Below are 25,134 nucleotides of genomic sequence, written 5' to 3' on the forward strand. Positions count from 1 at the left end.
CTTTGTTTGAGAAGGGATGTTTCTTCTTAGTTTAATTATACTGGCGTTGAGTGTCACTTTCTATTTCTTTGCGAAAGTTTGTAAATATACGAGGAACAATTAAATTACTGCACTGAAAGAGTCATTCAATGTTCAAAACGATCCATATATTTTAAATTAAAAATACCATTATGTGAAAGAAACCTTCAAGATTTTGTTGTGATATAATCAATAAGGTAAGCATATATCTGGATATATGGATCTCTGATAACCATCTCATTATGCCATGCAGCCTTTGGTGAGTAAAGGTATGTATACACAACTCAGATGTACAATCGTTTTGTGACTTGTTGAAGTACACTTCATTAAATCAATCAATAAATCATAAAAGGATCAGGATTCCTAAAGCCCGTTGTTTCTGGCATTATTTACTTACTTTGATCGTAAAGAGATCAAGTAAAACCGGTCCAGAAGTTGTAAATGAGAACAGAAATCAATGCACACCGCCATAACCCAATAATTAACAGTTAAGTATTTAGCGAGGTCAAGGTACAGTCCATAGCCTCAAGACAACAATACCCAATACTCAATACCCAATACCCCGTGGCAGCACAATTTCCAAAGCGCTGATTGTTTTGAATAATATACAATTACAACCAAATACCAACCAAATATATTATGAAATATTGCAGTCAGTGTACGATGACATAGTATAAGTGAATGTCTGCGGTTTGGTACCGCATTGGATTAACTAGCACTGGTTGAAAATACAGACATTCCAGCGGCATCCGGTTCCAAAAATATTTGCATGAATATGTATATTGACGTATTAATTTATGAAAATGATCAAAGTTTGCAATAAAGCTACAAACGCCCCTTTTTGATAGTTAGAACCATATATTAGTGTATTTAAATGCGTTTGGGTGAATAAGTTGATCAAACCCATTAGTCACACGTAGGATTTTTATCAAGAGATAAATTATGAGATATTCAGTCGATGTTATCAGGACAATCTATGTCACGTAGTTCTCTATCCCGCTAGGTGGGACCATTGACAAACTTTACCGATTTTTTTCACGCTTGAAAAGCTTTCAGTGGCAAAATCAATAACCCCCTTCTCCTAAGCCGCCACATCGAATATTTGATATCCGTCGGTGATGGCTTCTGTTAACACTGGACGCATCTATGATTGATACGTCTGTTTATTGCTTTGCCGCACCAAGAAGGACTTGTTGTGGAAAACTTGACAGAAGTTTACAACTTTGAAACCACTGAGTCGCAGTGTGGTGATGTGCGATGTGTGGCGTACTCGCTGAATCTCATGACTGAAAACATACTGAGCAGTTTAAGGAAGAGATACCTACCGTTATCACGCCAATCCGGTTTGTTGTCCGTGTGGAGTATTTCTGTATTGCCACATCTTCATCTGGGAGGTAAGCAGCTCTTCACACATGAGTCTCTCTTGGGCGCATGTTCACCCAATGGCTTTCATAACCTCGTATAAACATTACATTGAGTAATTACTATATGGGAATTATACCAAACCCGTATTTTTTAACAGATATATTCGGTCTTTGAAGGGCATTTAGAAGTGAAATACATAAGAATGAAGATTTTTTTATGGATATCAACTTCTTTATGTGTCTTCCTCGTGTATCATGCCCCCTATTGTGTGTTATGTAAACATCATCCAATCATGCGTAATGTATCACCATTGGCTTCCATCCTTATCCCCAACCATGTACATCGTCCTTACCCCGTATCTGTGTTATGTAAACATCATCCAGTCATGCGTAATGTATCACCATTGGCTTCCATCCTTATCCCCAACCATGTACATCGTCCTTACCCCGTATCTGTGTTATGTAAACATATCCTATCATCTGTAATGCATTTCTATTGGCTTCCATCATTGTTATCATAACTGTCGGCTTCCTATCAGTGCTTGTTTATACTGGCTTCCAGCTTTCGTTAATTCATTCCACTTGTTACTTTGTTATTGTTTTACCTGTACATATAAATATAGCTCTGAATCCCATTCTCAATCACCTGATGAAGGAGTAAGAATTAACTCCGAAACGTTGTGTTCTCACATAAAGAAGTTGATATCCATAAAAAAATCTTCATTCTTAGACATATTCGGTTTCTTAAAACATGGATTAAGACGAATGGCGTAAAAAATTCGTTAATAATTCGTCATCAGAATTGATAGCTGCGTTATTTCATCTATTCAGGTATTTTTTACGAGTGGTGAAATACAAGTGCGGGATCTATTTATTTCCAAAACATTGATGTAGTTAATCTAAAAGTAATGGGGGCCGCGTGACAAGAACATTTACTGACCAGGGTTGTGGAACAAAGCGTCCATGGATTAACACCACGACCCGCTCCACCGGTAGTCGTAAAATCAACACACTTTGATGTCGAGTTGTTGGGATTAGTGACGTCATAGATCAACCGATATGGATGAGACAACGCTTTAATGTATAACTGATTGTACGTCACTTTCTGTGAAGAATGGCTGTTTTACACAATTTACTGGATTCCGACATTTACTTTTATTTTTACAAATAAACAAACCCAGGATAATTATAATTTTAGGGAGGATCATTTACCTCGCTTAATAGGTTGGTTGACTTAGGACGACGTTCTCTCGTCACAGTTTTAGATTCTGGTAATGAGTGGGGAGCAATGACACTTTCCGTCAAGTGACCATGGTCTGTAGCTTGTAATGTCATTGGTATACCGTGTTCAATGCAGTAGGATGCACTGAGTATTGTTCAAAGAAAGGAACAAATGTGGTATAGACGGTTAATGTGTATTTCTACTCCCCTGGACCCAAGCCCCTAGATGTGACTGAAACATAAGATCGTACATGATCGTTCTTGACCACAAATGGTATGGATTTACAACTTCTTTACTATATACAACACGGGGCTACTTCTTGCTTCTTCATCATTTGAATGACAGAATATTATTACGAGCAAAATATACAGTATACGCAGGAAGCCAGTGAGATAGATCACAGAAGTTCGATGATATTAGAAACGAAGTTGTAGATCCATACCACTCGTTGCCATGTTACCTTCCCACTTCTAAACGTCAATCAAGAATCAGATGATCGTTCTTGTCGATGACATCGACATTTAAGGGATGAAGGGAATTCCCCCCATATCCTGGACCTACCTGCAGCTTTGGGGTAAATAGTCATCTTGTACAGATGGTACAAACTGTTTGCTATGAAGGATAGTAATAACTAGACAGTGAATCATTCAATGACTTACCAAAAATTCATGTTCATGGGAGAGCATTGCATGTGTTCTACATCAGCAGAGTTGTGGTGTTTATGTTAATCTGCATGTATACCCTGCGCAAATACACAGAAGAAAAGTTGGTAGTAAAGGTAAGTTGGCAGCAAAGGTAAGTTGGCAGGAAAGGTAAGCTGGTAAATGTGTCCGGGATGTTTGTTACGTTTGTTCATCCCTCCAACAGTGATCAATGAAGTTTCAGCGGCTGGACCCGTGTCCTCCTGTCTCCCACGTGCAGCTGCTGAATGGGTCAAATGGCTACATTTGCATCGCGTTCAGTTAAAATTACACAACGACCATAGGGCAGGGGAAAACAGTGCCGGACACCGAATATTTGTTTCCAAGTCTCAGACTACAGCTCTACGTACAAGTTTCAGCTCGGGTTGCATGATTTATAGATTTTGTGTCAGCGTACTCTGACAGCTCAATACTCAGCAAGACTTGGTCTGTAAATACTGCTGTTGTTTAAAACATGCACGCGTGACCATCGTTAGTTACTGAAATGCCTTTCGACAAAAATAACTGATCAGTATTGCATATATACCGCATGAATATTGTCAAGGGCAGGAGTAACCACATGAAGTTACACAGTTTCACGAACAATGGTCCGAAAATAGAAAGAACCCTAAGCAGTTAAGATATTTATCTCATGAAATGTTCAAACCAGGTTTTTTCATTCTATCTAGTTTGGTATGTTCTGCTTACTCGCATAATGATAATATTATCTATTCTATGCAATATCTTTTTCTTTCACGACTCTATATTCCAGTTAGGGAAGGGGCTCCTTAGTTGAGAATATTCTACTATATCAGACGTAAGGCAAATTTCAGTATTTGGCCCAATCCCGTCTAGAAGACGACACAGGTTTGACTCTCTTGATCCAACTTTTGGGGGTGAGGTAACCTCATCCAGGGAGACAAACGTGTGATAGCTGTAAAATCGGCCATATCAAAGGGCAAATAAATAATATACATTCAAAAACAACATTTTTTAATGGAATGAGAGCTAATCATTTGTTCATATCAACTCGTCACTATCATTTCAGACATTGACGAAGAAGCTTTGTTTACAAATAAGCATGTAAATGTATGCTTATTTTTAAGCCGTGCTACAAAAGCTGGCCTTCATTTAATCACTCTTGTTGTAGAAACTTACACATCCAATGATACAAGACTTTGCTTCTGGTCACTCGATATGTTGCAGTATGTGTTTGCAACAATTTCCTCATTTCAAAACTTTATTCTTTTTCGAAAATGCAAATTCCGTTTACGATGTTTTTAGATTTAGTATAAATGTACAACTTCGCTTATAGTTATCTTATCTTCCAATGCTGAACATGTAACAAACCGGATGGTTAAGAACGTTAAGGAATCTAGTTATTTGATTGATGAGTCGAATTTCTTGCAGAAACCTCTCAAGTTGCAAAAAGATTCTTGATCATCACCGCGAGACCTGTAGTTTCGAGATATACCAATCCACGTAAACAACAAATCAGAGGGACAAGCAACTTGACCCAACAGGAGCTGATAATGCCATCGATCGCACTCAACTCGGAGGTCTACGGTTAACACGAACTCGCCTCACGGGAACTACACTCCACTGGATGCTGTCATACCTCACCAAACCAACACACCCAGTCGATATGGCCCACAGTGTCTTCATCAGTTCAATATGGAGAACAAGATTCACGTCTCGGTTCATTGATTTTCAGTCTCTACCTTTCGCCCATCGCAAGTACTGCGTGGAATTATTACTTACCGTTCCATCTCTACGCTGCCGTTTGCCTCCATTGTACAGCTAGAAACAACATGCGGATGGAAACGAATCGAATTCTTCAAAGAAACCAAGGCATTAATGGCAGTCAACCGGATGAAGCCAAACGAAAAAAGGATTAAATTCCTCACAACAAAACAACAGCTGCCGAGGGCTGCATCAGGAGATCCACAAACAATAGTAAGAATTTCAAAGACTCTACTTCAGCATTACTTTAAGGTGTTGTCTCTGTTCCACGTGACACAAATATCTCTGAACATCGATCATTTTAATCAGTCACCTGAAGAAACAACCAAGCTCTTCATGCCAAACATTCCTAACATCCAGATTTTGCTTCAACATTTGTACATCAAAATTCAGCTTGCAGAATAACAATGGTCGTTTTCAGCAAAGTTATAAACCGCCCTTCAAGAGGCCACTCACCGGTAATGGATTCGAACCACACAGACCATACAGGTTCCACTCAACAACCCTTACAGCATGTACAATACCTTGAAACGTGGATGAATCTGCATGGACAGTTAGGCATGCCAAGGCATCATTGCAAGACTCTCAGCCCGACGGCCATTTCTGACGCGAGTGGAGCAGACAGCACTTACATTGAGAGTAGAGAAGACCTCCTCACCACTGAGTCACGTTTCCTTCTTCACCGACAGCAGGACAAGTGTCAGCAGGCTAGCTATTCTCGAAACGTCCGTAGCCCTACGAACTTCTTAAGCCCATACTTAATACATTGGCTACGATCAAAGTTAATAATTCTTAGGGCTACGAACGTTTCGAGAATAAGGGCCCTGGTGTCTACGTCAGGCCATGCGTTCTGGAAGGGGATCTTTTCTGGAGGTTAGTGCATTGTGATCTGTGATGGGACAATAGCTGCAGGTGGGACGTCAATAATCGTGGCTGGGTGGCACAGACTGCTACGACGTACAAAGACGAAAGTGTGCAACTGGCCCTAAAGTGACATTTCAATACTATACCAAAGCATTCAGAACATAACCATCTTACCATGGTCAGTCTTGCCACCCATCGAACATGTATGACTCACTCCAACCCCAAGACGACTTTGTGGCTGCTCTTCAAGACGGATGAGACGGTATGAACCGAGATGACACTGGACGTTTTAATGGGAGGATACTTTGTGCCTTGAGAACGGAGGTGGATTCATGTCATATTAACGAGTTTTACCTTTTTTACTTCCTGGTGAATGAAGTCATAGACAATTGTGCGGTTTAGTCAATCATGTAACAAACGTTATTCTCTATTCTGACGCTCGTATTGAGACGTCCCCTTTAAAATCTTTATTTGATGAAAGATAGTTTTAGTAGATAATTTATACGCTTGTAGTTGTTGGGATGACAATGCTGATAATATGGCTACCAAGGAATGTAAACCTTCAAAAGTGTCAATATGGTTCACGTTGACCACGACCTTTCTGCCATATCGCCAGTGAATTGTCACCCGTTGGCGCTCTCCACATCAGCACTCTAAGATTCGTGCAGTGTCCTCAAGTGAAACAGCATGTAAATTGGTGCAAGACGAGTCTACAAGCCAGCTTGGGGATGGCATGCTTGAACGTTCTTCCACATGATTTGGACAGGCAACCTTTCTGAAACACTGAAATACAATACCAGTGACGTGCAGTAGTCTCATAAATATGAACAGTAATGGGTTGCAAGCTGATCTCACTAATTGTCTGAAGAAATCCATGGAGGCCGCCTGCTTCTTCTCTGGCAGTAAAGCGCAGAGGGAACATCCTTCTATAACCAAATGCATGGATTGTACAAATCTGTGAAACTAGTACAAGTCCAGTGGTGAATGTATCATATTCGAAACAGGCAGCGTCAAGATTTTAGGGGTTCCTCATTTGTTACAGATATCGGGAACGTGCTGTCGTCGGCAGCATGCAGTAGAACGTTGTCGTCGCTCTGTAAGGTGGCACATAGGATTCTGGAACGTCGAGTACTTCCCAGGGACAGGTTATTGGTGAATAATCTATCAGATGTACAGAGATCGGAGTGGAGAGAATGTAAGAACTAGACAGGAAATGGTGTCAGAAGTGTCTGGTGAGAGTTGTGTAAGTAAACACACACGATAGCCTGGTGAAAGATTATTAGTCAGACCATCTATACAAAATGTATGTCAATATGACAACAAAGACCTGCATTTAAACACATGTATGTCATGGTATGACTAGAGTATATGGTTGCGTTATAGGTATTCAGTCTGTTAAGTTCTTCGAGGTATCTGTTTGTATCTGTATCTATAATAAGAATGGGAGTTTATTAACTCTCACATATTCTCACGTTCTCACTTTTTCAGGTGGATTCTTCTGAATTAGTGATACTTTTTTCATTTCATATATTTCATTTCAAGTATTCTCTCACTGCTGCCTATGTGGTGACTGAGTAAAAAAGACTACAACATGAGAGTGTATCGTAACATTTAATTCTGTCAGCAGCAAGTTGGGAAACCTAGCGTTGTCTGCTACCAGGAAATGGTAGGTCGGCATCAGCTCCTAATCACACCAAGCAGTGATGACAGGACTGGGCAAATCAGTGGTGGGGATCTGGTTGTTAACGTGACACAAATCATTGCTCTCACTGTTAATGAAGACGTTATGTACAGGCCTCGGCCTTATCTATGGAAAATTGTTGAATTCGAACACAATCAATTTGAAAACAGTTTAAAGAGGGTTATCAGATGCGGGAATTACTTCTGTACTATTGATACAAAACATTGCGAAACGCAGAACCATATTTTGCACTTTCCGTTAATAAGATTTTTTTTTCTATTCTCTCTCTTTGTCAGGACTTGAGCTTGAGCAGGTGAGGTTTGAATCGTTAAACCCGAGAGAGTTGTTGAAACGAGGCAATAGGTTCTGTTTAAGTGTGGCCAGATTCGTCCCTGGATATTCTTCATCACACAAAACAGGAACGTATTGTCGTTGTCTGGTGGGACGATAAATTACCATTATTCGTCGATTGATTGAATAAAAAGGACCCTGTGTCAATCGACAAATGTATTCACGGCAAATTAATCAAGATTGGGTTTATGAGGTTTGATTCGATTAAAGGTCACGAAGCATATGCACTACAAATATACACTTTTACGACAGGAAAGCTGTTATAACCCGTATGCCGCCCTTATCACGCACAGTTAAACTTTGCTCTTGTTTCAACATGGGAAAAATCTTTTCTCAATTTGATCTATCTTTGAGTGACGCTGTACCAACCTTACCATGACTGTCACGCGAGGAACGGTCTGTGTGGCAATGCGATAATAGGAACCACGACTAATTCCTTCCCGAGGCCACAGGAATAGATCGTTTCTTAAAGGCTGGTTCAAGACAAAACATTTAAGGCGTTTCGATGTAATTTAAAACTAGGCTAGAAGTTGTGTTCCGCAGCCTATGGTTGTCGTCGGAAGGGGATTATGTTCTCGACCGAGAGGTCTAGCTCGCAGACTTTGATGATACATATAATCGTAATTTGTTGTTCTATGTTCATAGTATCAATCACTGAACTGTTTCTACGAGACAAGGGTGGTGGAGTAGCCTAGTGGTGAAAACATTCGCCCGTCACAATGGAGGTCCTGGTTTGATTCCCCATGGGTGCAGTATGAGGCCCATTTCTGGTGTCCACCGCTGTGATATTGCTGAAATATTGCTATAAGCGTTGTAAACCAAAGGACTCCCATTGAGACCTTAACAATCACACGCTGCCGTCACTGTGCTGAAACACTGCAACGGGAAAGGCAATAACAACTATCTCCAAGACACTCAACAGTGAGAATAGTTTCTGAGAGCATGAGCATGTCAGCTGTTGCTGCTGAAACATATAATTTTCTTTCTATTGTATACGTAAACCGATGATTCAGTGTGCCATAAGGATTACTCATTACATGTGTCATCATTTACATGTGTCACGGAGCTATGTGTAAAACACTGAGAAGTTTCAGTTAAGTAATCACCTCTTAGCAGTATCATTTACATAGTAACGACTTATTTCCAGTATTATAACACTACTGAAGCAGAAAGACAGACAGATATATATTATCTAATTTAAAAAATCTTTTAAGAATCTTTTGATACTATATTGATATTTATTTAGTTGAACAGATTTATATTTGTTGTTCATGTTTGTACACATGTGACATGCTAAGGTGTATCTGTTTCTGAAACTGGTAATGTTCACCAAAAGAACATGGAACTCATCCTCGACATAGCCTTCATTACAAAAATGACATAAACTATCATTTTTATCATGTACATGTATTGACAAGAAGCAATGAGTTGAGAGTGGATATTGTTGAGTTGAACATTTGCAATTTTGTGGCGTTACAGGGAACCCAGGGACTTATTACAATGGTATTTCTCGTCATGCATCAACAGTACCTATTGTACCTGCACTCAGACCAATTGTAAAGCACTTTATGGAATTACGTTAGAAAGCATAACAAGCCAAAATATGTTGATAATAGCGATTGTGCAATCACGTTAAAACTTTGTAAAAATGGCTGTCGAAGATAGGGCTTTATTGAGGCCATTGCAATTAGACGGGCTCCATTAGGAGTTATAACATATGTTACATGTGAAAATGACACCTACTTCAACCTTGTTTATGGTAACTTGCGTGCCTAGCTTTTGATTGTTGCTTGTAATGACCAAGTATTAGATTAAAACTTCGAGAAGTAAACCAAGTAATTATATGTATTTAATGTAAATTCTTTGTTAGATATTACATGAATAAACTGATTAATTAACAAGTTTATTCAGTTTGACTTTGAATGTGGATTATACAGTATGTTGATAATGGCACTGGTTATGTTAGAACATCGACAGAAATGGTCCATGGCACATATACTCAAATATGGAACCATCAACAGAAGGACCTAAATCATATCCTCAAATATGGAACCCTCAACAGAAGGACCTAAATCATATCCTCAAATACGGAACCATCAACAGAAGGACCTAAATCATATCCTCAAATATGGAACCATCAACAGAAGGACCTAAATCATATCCTCAAATATGGAACCATCAACAGAAGGACCTAAATCATATCCTCAAATAAAAGAAACACGGAATTTTGAAAAATCTCAAGGAATTCATTATGGCAAGATATGTAGCATTGCATTTTCACTTCCGTTCACATATGTATGTATGTTGCTGAAAAAGAAAGGTGATATGTACCTGTTGGACAGTTTGCTAGCAGGTGTTGTCCCAATTGTAAAACCCATATCGAGGACGGTATGCTGTGCTCCTGTTTTTAGCACTGTATCACACTGTTTGTAAACACTGTCTATCAAATCACTTTCTTGTTAATACGTAGTACTGAATCATTCAATATGGTTGAGTGTATTTATTATGTCATGAATGAGCTAAAATCATTTGAACCGTGATGTAGTGGTTAGAGCATGTGTGCGGAGAGCGGAAAGTCACGGGTTGGATCCGCGGCAGCGTTATACCAAAACGTTAAAATATGGTACTTGCTGGTCCCTGCCTGGCGCTAGGCATTAATGGAAATAAACAAGGACTGGTCGGCTTGGAGTCAGTATAATATGTCTGAGTAGGGTCTCCATGCTGAACTGTGGCATGGTATCTCAGTGAGCTCGCACTACAAAACCAGCTTACGACTGGGCTAGTACAAGCAGTCACACTAACACACACACATGCATATCGTCATATGGGCGAAATATTTTTATCTACGACGATAAATCCAATTTCCTGGGTTCAAGATGTCTTCCCAGCTACGTCCAACGACGCGATATCACATGCAGTCATTTTAGAGAGTACTATTTACTAGTTGTTTGTACTTATCCTAGACGATTTGTTGCTGTTTCAGAACATGTCCACAATGGGAACGATTCTGCATCTTGTATTTCTTCTACCTCTACTAAGATTAGGTAAGTTGTCAAACAGAGATGTTAAACTAGTGCCATCAGAATTATTGAAACGAAGATCAACCAACATTAATGCAGTCAAATATACTCTCAGTGAGGATTGATATTATTAATCTGGTGCCATGCCTTGTCTGAAGATCTCCTCTGGTAAAATGTGCTTGATATGGTAAAAGTCTCGCTATTCTAAAGTGGAAGAGGACTATTGTCATTTTTTTAATATTACCATCTCCTTTTTCATAATTGATTTCTTGAAAGACGGATTGTAAGTTGTTCACTGGTCACGAGGGAAACACGCGTTGTTATCTTACCTGACACATTAATGTAGTTTTCTGATTGGCTGAGCGCTCTTCTGTTATTTTCAATGTACCCTGCTTACAAGTAAGTAATATTTCTATGTACCCTGGGAATGCCGAACTCATTTGGTAGTAACTATTTACCTCGAATAACATTGAATTAAGTATGATGAAGGGAAATTATCAATGTTATGCGAATGCAGATTGATGGAAAGGAGACAACTCTAAATCTTTTTTCTTCTTGTCTGCAAAATCTAGTGATGACTACAAAAGAGAATAAAACGCATGTTTCAAACTATTCAAAATTAACACTGAAGTGTTTAGTTAGATAAATACATTGTTCACTGGTCCCTTGGGGCCCATGGGTTGATGTACCTTCGATATTTGTTTATGTTTCCTGTAAATAAACATCGAGGGTACATCAACACCATGAATGATAGAATTGAAGAGCGCTCAGCCAATCAGAAAACAAAGCAAGGTAACGTTTATGTTACAGATGCTACGTTGATAGAACTACCATGGGTAGTAAAATGTAAACAAGGATCTAGCCATTCCAATTACTTCTAGTATTAACTATACCCGGACTGTATGTTTCAGGTGCCACCTCCAGTGTCGGCAAGGAGTTTGCGCTGATATATCCTGAAATGAAGGGATATAACGGTTCTGTGTCCCTGAGCACGTACGTCGTTGGCCTTGGTTCCAAGACAGTGACAGTGTACGAGTCAGGGAATGCCGGAGCCCCCACACTCGTGATGATGAACGGTGAAATGTCACTAAGTAACAGCAATATTATTTTCGGAATTGGCACTAGCTCTGGCATGGTTCGCCTGACTTCAGATAAAAATGTGAACATTTTCGGGCGGTACACTGGTGACGATAGAGGGGAACTGTACCAGGCTCTTCCCGCCACGTCCTTAGGAAGTGACTATTATGTGGTTACATACTGTGAGGCGCCGGGACAGTTTTGTCAGATACAGATTGCTACTTTGGACATTGGAACGACTGCTACAGTTGTTCTAGCAAATGGTGGAAGCAGTGATGTGACCGTTGAGTTCTCGGGGGTCACCTACTACGGAGGAGACACGATAAGCATCGTCTTGATTCAGTACCAGGTTGTTCACCTGCAGAGCACCAGTGATCTCACTGGAACACGAATCTCAGCCAATACCAACATAGTCGTGTACAGCGGAAGTAGTGGCACGACGATTCAAGGTGTTGGGGACGGGTTCCTCCTGAAGCCTATGCCACCGGTCTCCACGTGGGGAAGAGAGTACGTTGCTGTCAGGACTCCGGGAAGGAATAACACTGGAGATTATTTTCGAATTATTACCTGTGAGTCCAATACCATTGTAACGGTATCTGGCGAGAGTCCAATAGTTCTACCTAACCAAGGACAGTGGATTCAGAGGAACTTCAGCGGTAGTGACGTGAGAATGCTCAGTTCCAACAAGCCGGTGATGGTGGTGAGATTGTCGCCGGGACAGAGGGAGGCCACGGAGCCTGGACTTCCTACAATGGTGGTGATGGTACCAAATGAACAGTTCGGTACTGAAACGGGCGTGGTTGTGCCTAAAGTGTCCGAACTGACAAATAGCACTGTAACGGTCGTAACTGAAAAAAAGTACATCAGCAACATGGTTGTTGAATCCAGTAGCGTCACCAACTGGGCAAGAGTGGGCAATTCTAACTACATGGTATCAGATGTTCCTGTCACTTCCGCTGTCGACTTCATCACTGTATCGTCTGTTCCTCAAGCCAGGTTTGCTGTATATTTCCACAGCCATGGATCTTTCTCGCTTGCATACACAGGCGGAAGAAACTTTGCGGACATCAATCCGGTAATTACAAACGCATGTGGTATCGTGCATCCGACCTCTTTGTTATGTTGATGATGGTCAAAAGTTTCGGCCATACATATAACCACACCATAAAATATTTGTTTCAGATCACTCACACACATCGTTAAAAACGGTATTAAATATGACACCTGGTATCACCCATAATACACATGATCATCAACAAAGCACCAGCCACGTGTTGAGATGATACACAAACGCTGCTTCCTGTTATTTATGCTTTGGAAACCATATTGCGGGTATCAAAATGATCAATGTAACATATGGCATATTCTCTGATTAAACGAAAACTGAAACTGAAATTTGGTAACAGTTTGCCTGTACTCTCAGATGAATACACTTAAACGTAAGTATGAACACTGATGGAAAGAAGTACCACCAATACGTGTTTGAATGACACACAGTTCTCGAATAATGATTGTTGAGCTTGGATGAACCACTACTGGCGACTACATAAATATATTCTGTAGCCACCTCTTGCGCCGATAACATCTTCTAGTGTGGTCATACTGGCAGTCAAGCCTCGAATCCTCAGCGTCGGAAGTACATGCATTACTTCCTGTTGATTTTCAGGGAGAGGTAGAGCTCGAAATTGGCGTCCAAGAGGTATGAAGAGGTTCATGCCTAGTCTTCTTGCGGAACACGGTTATGTTTAAGTAGCGTTGTTCTGCAAATTTCCAATGACGCCTCAAAAGCCGTGAGATGTCCATGCATGAATATCGGACGAGAGGAGGGGATAGTTATAAAAATGTGGGTTGACGGTGGTGTCCAGTACGTCCTGTTGATAACAGGGACCATTAGAGTGTAATGAGATCCAACTTGCCTTCATGTGAAAGTCAACCCTACAGCTGCATATATCGCCCCTCTTCTTTGCCAGAAGGCGACTATAATTGTCGTAAGAGACAACTAACGGGATCGGGTGGTCAAGTTCACTGACTTGGTTTACACATGTCATCGGTTCCCAATTGTGCAGATCGAGGCTCATGCTGTTGATCACTGGATTATCTGGTCCAGTCTCGATTATTTACAGACCGCTACTATGTAGCCGGAATATTGCTGAGTGTGGCGTAAAACTAAATTCACTCACTCACTCATTCTTTGCGAAGCACGTGCTTCAAGTGTGTGTTACAGTATGTCATGATGCGATTGCCTATTTGAACGAATTTTTTAAAAGGCTATTGTGCTCAGATGGTGCTTTATAATGCACATGTATATAAATATTGAGAGAGAAAAATAAAGGATCACGGGACAATTCAAGCCTTCATTTATTATTTTTCAGTTTTCATCACCAGAGCGCTATTCAAAGATGGTGATTAAAACTGGAATATATAAACTGAACGCTTGATTTTTCTTGTGATCCTTTATTTTCTCTCAGTATGTTTCAAACATAATTTTCTCTACCATAAGGAGTGGGAGAGTGAGTGAGTGAGTTTAGTTTTACGCCCCACTCAGCAATATCCCAGCTATATCGGCGGTCTGTAAATAATCGATCTGCACAATTGGGAACCGATGACACGTGTCAACCAAGTCAGGGAACCTGACCACACGATCCCGTTAGTCGTCTCTTACCACAATCATAGTCGCAATTTATGGCAAGCATGGGGGCTGAAGGCCTTTTTTACCACGGAACGTTCGCGTGTCTCTTCCATAAGGAAATACAACGATAAGTTTTAAATCACCGCACATATCAGACACGGTGTGTGTGGTACGTTTACGTTGTAAAGTGATTAACTCCTCACTCTGTCTATATTCCACAGCCGTGTGCCCCGACAGCGATGTCAATAGGAGACGAGGTAGACAATGACTGTGACGGCCAGCATGATGAGGACAGCTGCACGCTGACAGGTGCGTGGTAAATTACTGTCAAACTTTACCGTTGTTACTGCTGTATATGAAAGACCTACACTGAACATAAGCTATGTCCAATGTAACACATGTACCTCCCATCAGCTCTCTATAACATACTGTGTCTGTAGCACACAATAGTTATGTAAAACACACTGTGTGTGTACCTCCCATCAGCTATGTATCACATACTGTGTCTGTAGCACACAATAACAATGTAAAACACATTGCGTATGTATCTCCCATCAGCTATGTATTACATACTGTGTCTGTAGCACACAACAGGAATGTAAAACACACTGTGTATGTACCTCCCATCAGCTATGTATTACATACTGTGTCTGTAACACACAACAGGAATGTAAAACACACTGTGTATGTATCTCCCATCAGCTATGTATCACATACTGTGTCTTTAGCACACAACAGGAATGTAAAACACATTGTGTATGTATCTTCCATCAGCTATGTATTACATACTGTGTCTGTAGCACACAATAGCTATGTAAAACACACTGTGTGTGTACCTCCCATCAGCTATGTATCACATACTGTGTAACACACAACAGGAATGTAAAACACATTGTGTATGTATCTCCCATCAGCTATGTATTACATACTGTGTCTGTAGCACACAATAGTTATGTAAAACACACTCTGTGTGTACCTCCCATCAGCTATGTATCACATACTGTGTCTGTAGCACACAACAGGAATGTAAAACACACTGTGTATGTATCTCCCATCAGCTATGTATTACATACTGTGTCTGTAGCACACAACAGGAATGTAAAACACACTGTGTATGTACCTCCCATCAGCTCTGTATTACATACTGTGTCTGTAACACACAACAGGAATGTAAAACACACTGTGTATGTATCTCCCATCAGCTCTGTATTACATACTGTGTCTGTAGCACACAATAGTTATGTAAAACACACTGTGTATGTATCTCCCATCAGCTCTGTATTACATACTGTGTCTGTAGCACACAACAGGAATGTAAAACACACTGTGTATGTATCTCCCATCAGCTATGTATTACATACTGTGTCTGTAGCACACAACAGGAATGTAAAACACACTGTGTATGTACCTCCCATCAGCTCTGTATTACATACTGTGTCTGTAACACACAACAGGAATGTAAAACACATTGTGTATGTATCTCCCATCAGCTCTGTATTACATACTGTGTCTGTAGCACACAACAGGAATGTAAAACACACTGTGTATGTACCTCCCATCAGCTCTGTATTACATACTGTGTCTGTAGCACACAACAGGAATGTAAAACACACTGTGTATGTATCTCCCATCAGCTCTGTATTACATACTGTGTCTGTAGCACACAACAGGAATGTAAAACACACTGTGTATGTACCTCCCATCAGCTATGTATTACATACTGTGTCTGTAACACACAACAGGAATGTAAAACACACTGTGTATGTACCTCCCATCAGCTCTGTATTACATACTGTGTCTGTAACACACAACAGGAATGTAAAACACACTGTGTATGTTTTACATTCAGCTATGTATTACATATTGTGTCTGTAGCACACAATAGCTATGTAAAACACATTGTGTATGTATCTCCCATCAGCTATGTATTACATACTGTGTCTGTAGCACACAATAACAATGTAAAACACATTGTGTATGTATCTCCCATCAGCTCTGTATTACATACTGTGTCTGTAGCACACAACAGGAATGTAAAACACACTGTGTATGTACCTCCCATCAGCTATGTATTACATACTGTGTCTGTAGCACACAACAGCAACGTAAAACACACTGTATATGTACCTCCCATCAGCTCTGTATCACATACTGTGTCTGTGTCCAACATCAGCTATGTATCTACAGTCCGCTCGAACTATTTCATTCGAGTCCGATGAATTACTCACTAACACAGCAAATGAACGAAATGTGACAACAACGTAATAGTCGTTTGCTAAAAACATTTTTATTCGGATGTCAAAATTATGAGACACATTATCAGAGTTGGTCTAACTACTTCATGTGACTGAGCATTATTTGTATTTGTGTGTGTGTGTGTGTGTGTGTGCGTGTGCGTGTGTTTGTTTGTTTGTTTGTGTTGCATTTAACAGATTTTGAGTTAGTCACCAATTCATCGATCTCATGTGATGTATTCTTTGTGTGCATATACCGGCCTATATTTTACGACTGTATCTATCACTCACCTTACAGATTATGCTGGGAAAGACTGTTCTGTCATTGTGTCGGGTAGGCGATTTTGTATACGATTTTGTACATATATCTTGGATGATGTATTCTATGAAAGGTGTATGCTTAATCGTAACGGTACGTGAAGATCCATGGTAGAATAGGTCTCCAGCAGCCCATGCTTGCCACAAAAGGCGACTATGTTTGTTGTAAGAGGCGACTAACGAGATCGGGTGGTCAGGCTCGCTAACTTAGTCGACACATGTCATCGGTTTACAGAAGATCGATGCTCATGCTGTAGATCACTGGATTGTCTGGTCTAGACTCGATTATAGCTCGAATATTGCTGAGTACGGCGTAAAATTAAACTCACTCTCTCACTTAATCGAAACTATGCGTAATGATGGCCGGATTGTTGTAATGTTGTGTTTGTGCAGGTGAGAGGGATGTCCACGGAACCCAGTTTGTGTTCGTGTTTCCCTACCACACCCCTGATCCTGCACTGACGGTGGCAGTGTACTTCTCTCAACCCAGTGTGGTCGTCACGCTGCAGACACCCAATCTACCAGGACTAATCAACATCACACAGACACTATCAGGTTCGTTGTCATTCATTACTATCTTACACTAATGCGAGCTGGAGGCAGCAGCATCTGCTGCTAAATATACTCATGGAAACAAATAAGGGAACACATGAAAGTACAAGTGTTCCTTCATTTATTACCAAAGTTTCACTCACAGTACAATACAAACCTTTTGAAGAAACCCATACAAAATAAAGGAATACTTATATTTTAACGTGTTCCCTAATATGTTTCCATGAGTATATGTTGTGAATAACTGTGTAGACGGATAGTGTTTAGAGATCGTAATTGTTTAAACCCGATTTGGCAATGATTATGTAAGTTTGCTTGTACTGACTCAAAATTGGCTCCTTTGTCAATAAATACCAGATGAAAGGCACAACATTGTGTCTTGTCAGAGCTATCCGTGAATTCCATCAGGCCATGAATCAGCAGAGATGTTCTGTTGTAGGGACCACCCGCAGCCTTGACGTTCATTACACCTTGCAAGTGAATGAATCAAGTACATCCAATAACACTATGCTACTGGAAGCATCGGAAGAAGTATCCTTGATGATTCTGTCGGCTGACCCATCTCCGGATTTCTCCGGGGGTGCTTTCCGAGCTCTGCCCACTGACGGACTTGGTAGAGAGTACATTGCTGTCACCTATTGCGAAGACAACATGTGTTTCATTGACATCTCTGCAGTTCACCCAGACACTACCGTCACAGTTCGATTGAAGCTTGTGAACGTTAGCCATGCTATCACATATGGTGGAGCTCAATATAGACATGGGGATACTATTGCTTTCAGTCTGGCTCTATACGAATCCGCTCAAGTTCTCAGTGCAGTCGACATGACTGGGACGAAGATTACAGCAAGCAAGCCAGTAGCCGTTATAACAGGGGGTCAGTTTACCAAGGTGATGGGTCCTTCAAATAAAGATATGGTCGTGGAGCAACTTATGCCTCTTCAGGCTCTTGGGCAGTCAGTGGCGGTCGTCCAAACACCTGGCCGGCTGGAGTTCTGTGGGACATGCAGAGATTACATTAGAATCGTTGCCACGCAGGACGATACCTTGGTTACGTTAACCATGGATGGGGCCTCCACGCCTTATGACTTTACATTTGAAGGAATGTTCCAGGACATTCAGCTGCAAGATAAAGGCACAATAAAAAGTGACAAACCAATCATGGTCATACAATTTATGGTTGAACATAGCATTAAGATTGACGGAGGGATGGTGCTAGTCGTTCCAGTTGAGCAATACTCAAATGGCGACTATTTGTTCATACCTTCAACGAATGTTGACGCTGTAAACATCATGATCATCACCAACCAGTCAGATACTTCTACTGTCAAGTACAACGACCGTGATTTCACAACATGGCAAAATCTTCCCGGGACTATGATGTTAGCCACGTCCTCCGCGGAGCTTGTGAAAGGACAGGCATACAATATTAACGGATCAAGTAATTCCACCATAGGCGGGCATATTGCTACCAGGATGGCTAAATTTGCACCCGGGACCTTCTCATTTCCCCTGGCCTTCAAACTTGATGCAATCAATCAGGTATTTGCTAAGCGTTTCTCCCAATTACGTCAGAGCTTGCAATTACCACTGCATTCCAAGAATAGTCTAAAATATATAGGCTTAAACGGCTATATGACTCATTCTGCATGCATACTAAAACAAAAGACCCATGAAGGTCACGGGGTAGAATAGGCCTTCAGCAACCCATGCTTGCCATAAAGGCGACTATGCTTGTCGTAAGAGGCGACTAACGGGATCGGGTGGTCAGGCTCGCGGGGTACGGGGGAGTGCGGGGTAAAACTAAACTCACTCACTCACCACTGAAACAAAACAACTAGAAAGTTTCTGCACGGTACAACAACTGAGAGCAGGTTAGATTCAACAAACCAGTTACATTTCACATATATGTTCCCTTTCCATGGACAGGATTTTGGTATGCTCGAATAGATAATATGCCCAAGAGCATCCAGGATAAACATGGATTTAGATCTAAATCCAGTCCAATTTAAGACATTGTTGAGTGGCCACCATAACAGATATAATATAAACTTGGCAAATCTGACATATGTTCTATTGGTATGCAGACACTGTTATGTTCTATTGGTATACAGACACTGTTATGTTCTATTGGTATACAGACACTGTTATGTTGCAGCCGTGTCAATTGACGCAGTCGGTTCCCGGAGACAACATAGACAACGACTGTGACGGATTGGTTGACGAAGAGAACTGCACAGTTGGCATCTCAGAGGGTATGCGCAAGTTGTCATAGTAACAATAGCATATGTATGCATTAAAACATTCACATATATACATGCTGACCTTCGTTGAGAAACGGGGATTCTGACTTGATGTTATTTACACTGCTAATCTAATAACACTGATGGGTTGCCTTAGTATTCAAACACTGATAATGTAACAACACTGATGGGTTGCCTTAGTATTCAAACACTGATAATGTAACAACACTGATGGGTTGCCTTAGTATTCAAACACTGATAATGTAACAACACTGATGGGTTGCCTTAGTATTCAGACACTGATAATGTAACAACACTGATGGGTTGCCCTAGTATTCAGACACTGATAATGTAACAACACTGATGAGCTGCCTTAGTATTCAAACACTGATAATCTAATAACACTGATGGGTTGCCCTGGTATTCAGACACTGATAATGTAACAACACTGATGGGCTGCCTTAGTATTCAGACACTGATAATGTAACAACACGGATGAGCTGATACAGTATCGACTATCTGGTACACTAAGAACACAAAAATGATGTGATTACAGTAACCACTGTGTGACAGTTGTACCTTCTGTGAGGTACACTTTATACCAGAATTCACCTATCTATACTCTGTGAGGTACACTTTATACCAGAATTCACCTATCTATACTCTGTGAGGTACACTTTATACCAGAATTCAACTATCTATACTCTGTGAGGTACACTTTACACCAGAATTCACCTATCTATACTCTGTGAGGTACACTTTATACCAGAATTCACCTATCTATACTCTGTGAGGTACACTTTACACCAGAATTCACCTATCTATACTCTGTAAGGTACACTTTATACCAGAATTCACCTATCCATACTCTGTGAGGTACACTTTATACCAGAATTCACCTATCTATACTCTGTGAGGTTACACTTTATACCAGAATTTACCTATCTATACTCTGTGAGGTACACTTTACACCAGAATTCACCTATCTATACACGTGATACACCATACATCACAAAACCTAAATCTGTACTCGTAATTTCCATATGAATTACACCTTTAACCTTTTAATCAAGGTATGTTTAAAAGAAATATAATTACTCGACAAATTTGATAAATGGTTTGTAAATAGATAAATAGTTGGTAGTTTCGATTATTAACTGCAATTGTTCGTGGTTTCACCCTCAAAAGGGGTTAAAAAGTATTGCCTTCGTCAGAGGGTTCGTAAGTCTCAAAGCAAAGTAAATTTAAGCCTACTATTAGTTTTAATCGTAGTGTATATGTTATATTAATTTGTGGCTAAATTGTCTAAACTTGCCGACAACTGAAGGAATGATGCAAATCCAGCTAGGGTCCGTGCAGGAAGCCAATGTACTTAAAGTCCCCATGGTCCCTAGTTATCTACCTTCAGCTGCTGGCGATATATAGCTTGTCTTATATTATATTGTCTTTAATAGTTAAAGGTTTATAGGTTTTGATACTACGTTTGTACCTATATTTGTGATCTTCTAGTTATTTTACTGTCCTTCGCTGGCAGGTTTTGCTAACTGGACTTCATTTATTACCACTATGTTTATGTTTAGTATTCAGGTCCTTGTCCTGATATGACTGCAATATAGCCGATGTGACGTTAAATTTTAATTCACTCATTCACTTTACTCCTTAGTTAGGGGATAGCGTTGGGCAAGGGCAAGTGTATGTACGTTTACCTGCAGATGGTGACTATGACGGGATGTTTGACGAGGACTGCAAGGAGGCTGCAGTTGGTACGTGTTGTGTTTGATTATGTCAATCCGTCTCTTCAACATCGCATGCCGTACGTACATATCCTGAACCAGTAACAGTCCAAAAGTAATGATGTGACTAGATTGTATTATCATAACAGAAACAATAGTTTCTGCAGCCGTTCAAATAAAACGTAACTGTTTGTTAGTTGATAAGACATATTCAACATTCAACTTTAACACACATCTTACATATCGTTGTTGTTGTTGCTGTTGCTGTTGTTGTTGCTGACTGTGGTGTGAATACGAATAAGATACTTCAGAAGAAACAAATGTTCGTGTAATGTTTGTCTCTGCATATATAGACGCATTTAGATTAATGATATAAAATTCACTATCTTAATCCACTAATTACGTTGTAGCATCGTCATCGATAATGCCAACTTCCGCCATAGCTGAGTCGTCTGTGGATCTCTCGGTGACAAGTCTGGAAGGTGAGATCCCTGTGACAGGACGCAACACAGCATATCCCACAGCTAGCAGTTCAATTAACACTGGAGGGGGTAGGGTGAACCCTCAGTGACTTTGCGATTATGGGTTTCTCTCACCATGGGTTAGAAATACAACATTGTACACAATGTCGATCAAAGTGAAAATACAATGCACAGTCCTGGACGGAGGTCCAGTATCATGCAGGAAATACTATAGAATACCTCGTCCCGTCATTGCTGTAATCATTCTAGATAATCAAGACACATGTATTTGTTTTGTGAACCTTGATTATGTATCTAGTAAAAGTGTGTAGTCTGTTTACTGAGAACTTTACCTGTTATGTAAATGACGCAAGTCTGCCCAGGTAAATGAAACATACCTTATACTATTCATATTTTACTTTCAGAGCATTCATCTCAACTCGTAACCCTATCCACCTCAGAAGACATAATAACTTCAAGCTTCACGAACCCGTCTGCTTCCTCTGTAGACCATTTGGTAACCCCCATTTCCACCCAAGGTATTGCCACATCTACCCTACTGAGCCCGCCTGCTTCCTCCCAGGAACATTCCACGTTATCCACCTTGTTAGATCCGTCAGTATCCTCTGTAGATGTAATCCTGCACGTCTCCTCTCTTGGTAGTTCTGCTGGCGAGTCTTCTGTATTCCCTGTATCAAGTGTAGACGTATCCGCATTAGCATCGCTATCAACGTTTCTTCCCTATGCTTCAGCACAACTAGAGACGTCAAGCATCCTCACCTGGTCTACAGAAACACCGGAGTCATCTCATGCTAATATTGCAGTTATATCATCTACCGTTATCATAAGCCAGTCCCAGCAAACGATAGAGGAGCGTTGTACATGCAAGTGCTCTCCATGGAAGACTGACATCGCGTCGGAGAGCCTGACACAGGTCGTTGAGAGCATCAAGAAAGAACTGACTGTGGACAAAGACACCGTTTCACAAGCCATCAGAAAGAAAACCAGTGCGCCCGATCACCGGCAGTCGGCAGTCAGCATGGGATATGTCGGCATAGCGGTAATCTCGAGTCTGTTTGTAGGGATATTTGTTTTGGATGCCGGATCTTTGTACAGAGATCTTCTGTCTCTCTTCAAGACACTGAAGGACAACTGCAAAAGCAAACAAGCAAAGTGAGGACCTCACCGACAGTACGTTACAAACTCTATATTCATTCAACCTGTGTGGACGGCCACCCAGCATTGCCCAGTATATTGTAAATCTTACTTCACATATATCTGCAAACTTACTGGATACAAAGATGCGAAACACCAGGGCGTAGAGTTTCGAAGCTCTCCTAGCGCTAAGATAGTCGTAAGTTAATTGTTAATGTATAATGGCACTTACGACTATCTTAGAGCTAAGAGAGCTTCGAAAATCTAGGTAAACATTTAGAATAGGCAACAATTACACCGAAACTCACCCTGCAGCATACCCTTCTGCCCAACACTCCGAATGTTGTTCTCGGCCTAGAGTTTCGAAGCGCTAAGATAGTTGCAAGTGCCATGCATTAGCATTAACTTACGACTATCTTAGCACAGCGAGAGCTTCGAAAATCAAGGCCCTAGTGGGCATCTCATTTCCTGGGTCTAGATTTTTAAAGCTCTCTTAGCGGTAAGATAGTCGCAAGTGCCATGCATTAACATTAACTTACGAACATCTTAGCACTACGAAAGCTTCGAAAATCTATGCCCTGCATGGTGTGTATTTCATTACTCGGGGCTACATTTTCGAAGCGTTAAGGTAGTCGTAAGTGCCATACATTAACATTGACTTACGCGGAAGCTAAATACGCGTTGCACGTTGGAAACGCAACCCATCTTTCCTCGGCCAGTTGCTCACGGTTCTACCACAAATTTGCCTCAACCTCAGTATTGATGGGGCAATTAATGCGCGCGGTAGTCAGGTAGATAGATACCCAGCAAGTTATAGTTGTCTTGCCATGTCGTGGATGTGGACGACCAGCCTGTAACATGAGTGCTACATTGCTGTGAATAACTATATATAATTGTATGAGTACCAGATATCTGAAACATAACTTATGTGCCGACCACTCTAAATGATTATTAGTATCACCCTCCCTGAGAAAAAAGCGAACAAATCAAATTGTGCGCCGTAAAAGCGTGGCCCGTATTTTTGCAACAATAATAAAATAAAAAACCCAAAACAAAAAAAAAAATGTATTTTGAATCACGTCATGATTGTACATTGAAAGTTGCTTTATTCAAATTAATACTAAATATAATATTTTGTATTGAAGCTCACTCATGAGAATAACTGTTACGTTTTTACCGTTATGTACAGTATTGTACAGTATACGTTATGTACAGTATATATATATATACATACATACATACATACATACATACATACATACATACATACATACATACATACATATATATATATATATATATATATATATCATTTATATGTAACACCTGAATAAATCGCCTTTGAATAAATACATATAGTTGAAATGGAACATGTTTTTGTTCCTATAACCATGTCATTGAGGTCTATCGTCCCACCGGGTTACATTTATCGAGGTACAGAGGGTGTCATGGTAACCACGTAGTACACTTCCACCCGTGAAGATCCATGTTAGAATACTGGCCTTCAGTAAACCATGCTTGTCGGAAGAGGAGACTAAAGGGATCTGTTGGTCAGGCTCGCTGACTTGGTTGAAACGTCATTGTATCCCAGTTGTGTAGATCGATGGTCATGCTGTCGACCCCTGAACTGTTTGGTCAAGACCGCTGCCATAATATACTTGCAAAACAACCTCTTTGAAGGACATGGTACCATTTGTCTAACCCACGTAGTTTTTACAAGTTTGTTGGGGGGTAAACGGATCTCGCTGGATTCTGGTCCACAATGGACATCCAGTTCCATATGCATTCA

At 40.6% G+C, this 25,134-nt stretch overlaps 1 protein-coding gene across 1 annotated transcript; it reads left to right on the plus strand.

Annotated features, from left to right (window-relative positions):
- The first annotated feature begins 1,336 nt into the window (after window positions 1-1,336).
- On the plus strand, window positions 1,337-23,462 carry LOC137271969 (uncharacterized). The gene is made up of 11 exons (XM_067804347.1): window positions 1,337-1,412; window positions 10,907-10,967; window positions 11,855-13,095; window positions 14,871-14,958; window positions 17,182-17,217; window positions 17,595-17,756; window positions 18,193-19,295; window positions 19,912-20,008; window positions 21,709-21,759; window positions 22,140-22,211; window positions 22,616-23,462. Exons 2-11 carry the CDS (start codon window positions 10,910-10,912, stop codon window positions 23,365-23,367), a joined length of 3,660 nt encoding a protein of 1,219 aa, XP_067660448.1. The 5' UTR covers window positions 1,337-1,412; window positions 10,907-10,909; the 3' UTR covers window positions 23,368-23,462.
- Window positions 23,463-25,134: the final 1,672 nt, after the last annotated feature.

The sequence above is a fragment of the Haliotis asinina genome, chromosome 2, assembly GCF_037392515.1.
Source record: "Haliotis asinina isolate JCU_RB_2024 chromosome 2, JCU_Hal_asi_v2, whole genome shotgun sequence".
Taxonomy (NCBI): domain Eukaryota; kingdom Metazoa; phylum Mollusca; class Gastropoda; order Lepetellida; family Haliotidae; genus Haliotis; species Haliotis asinina.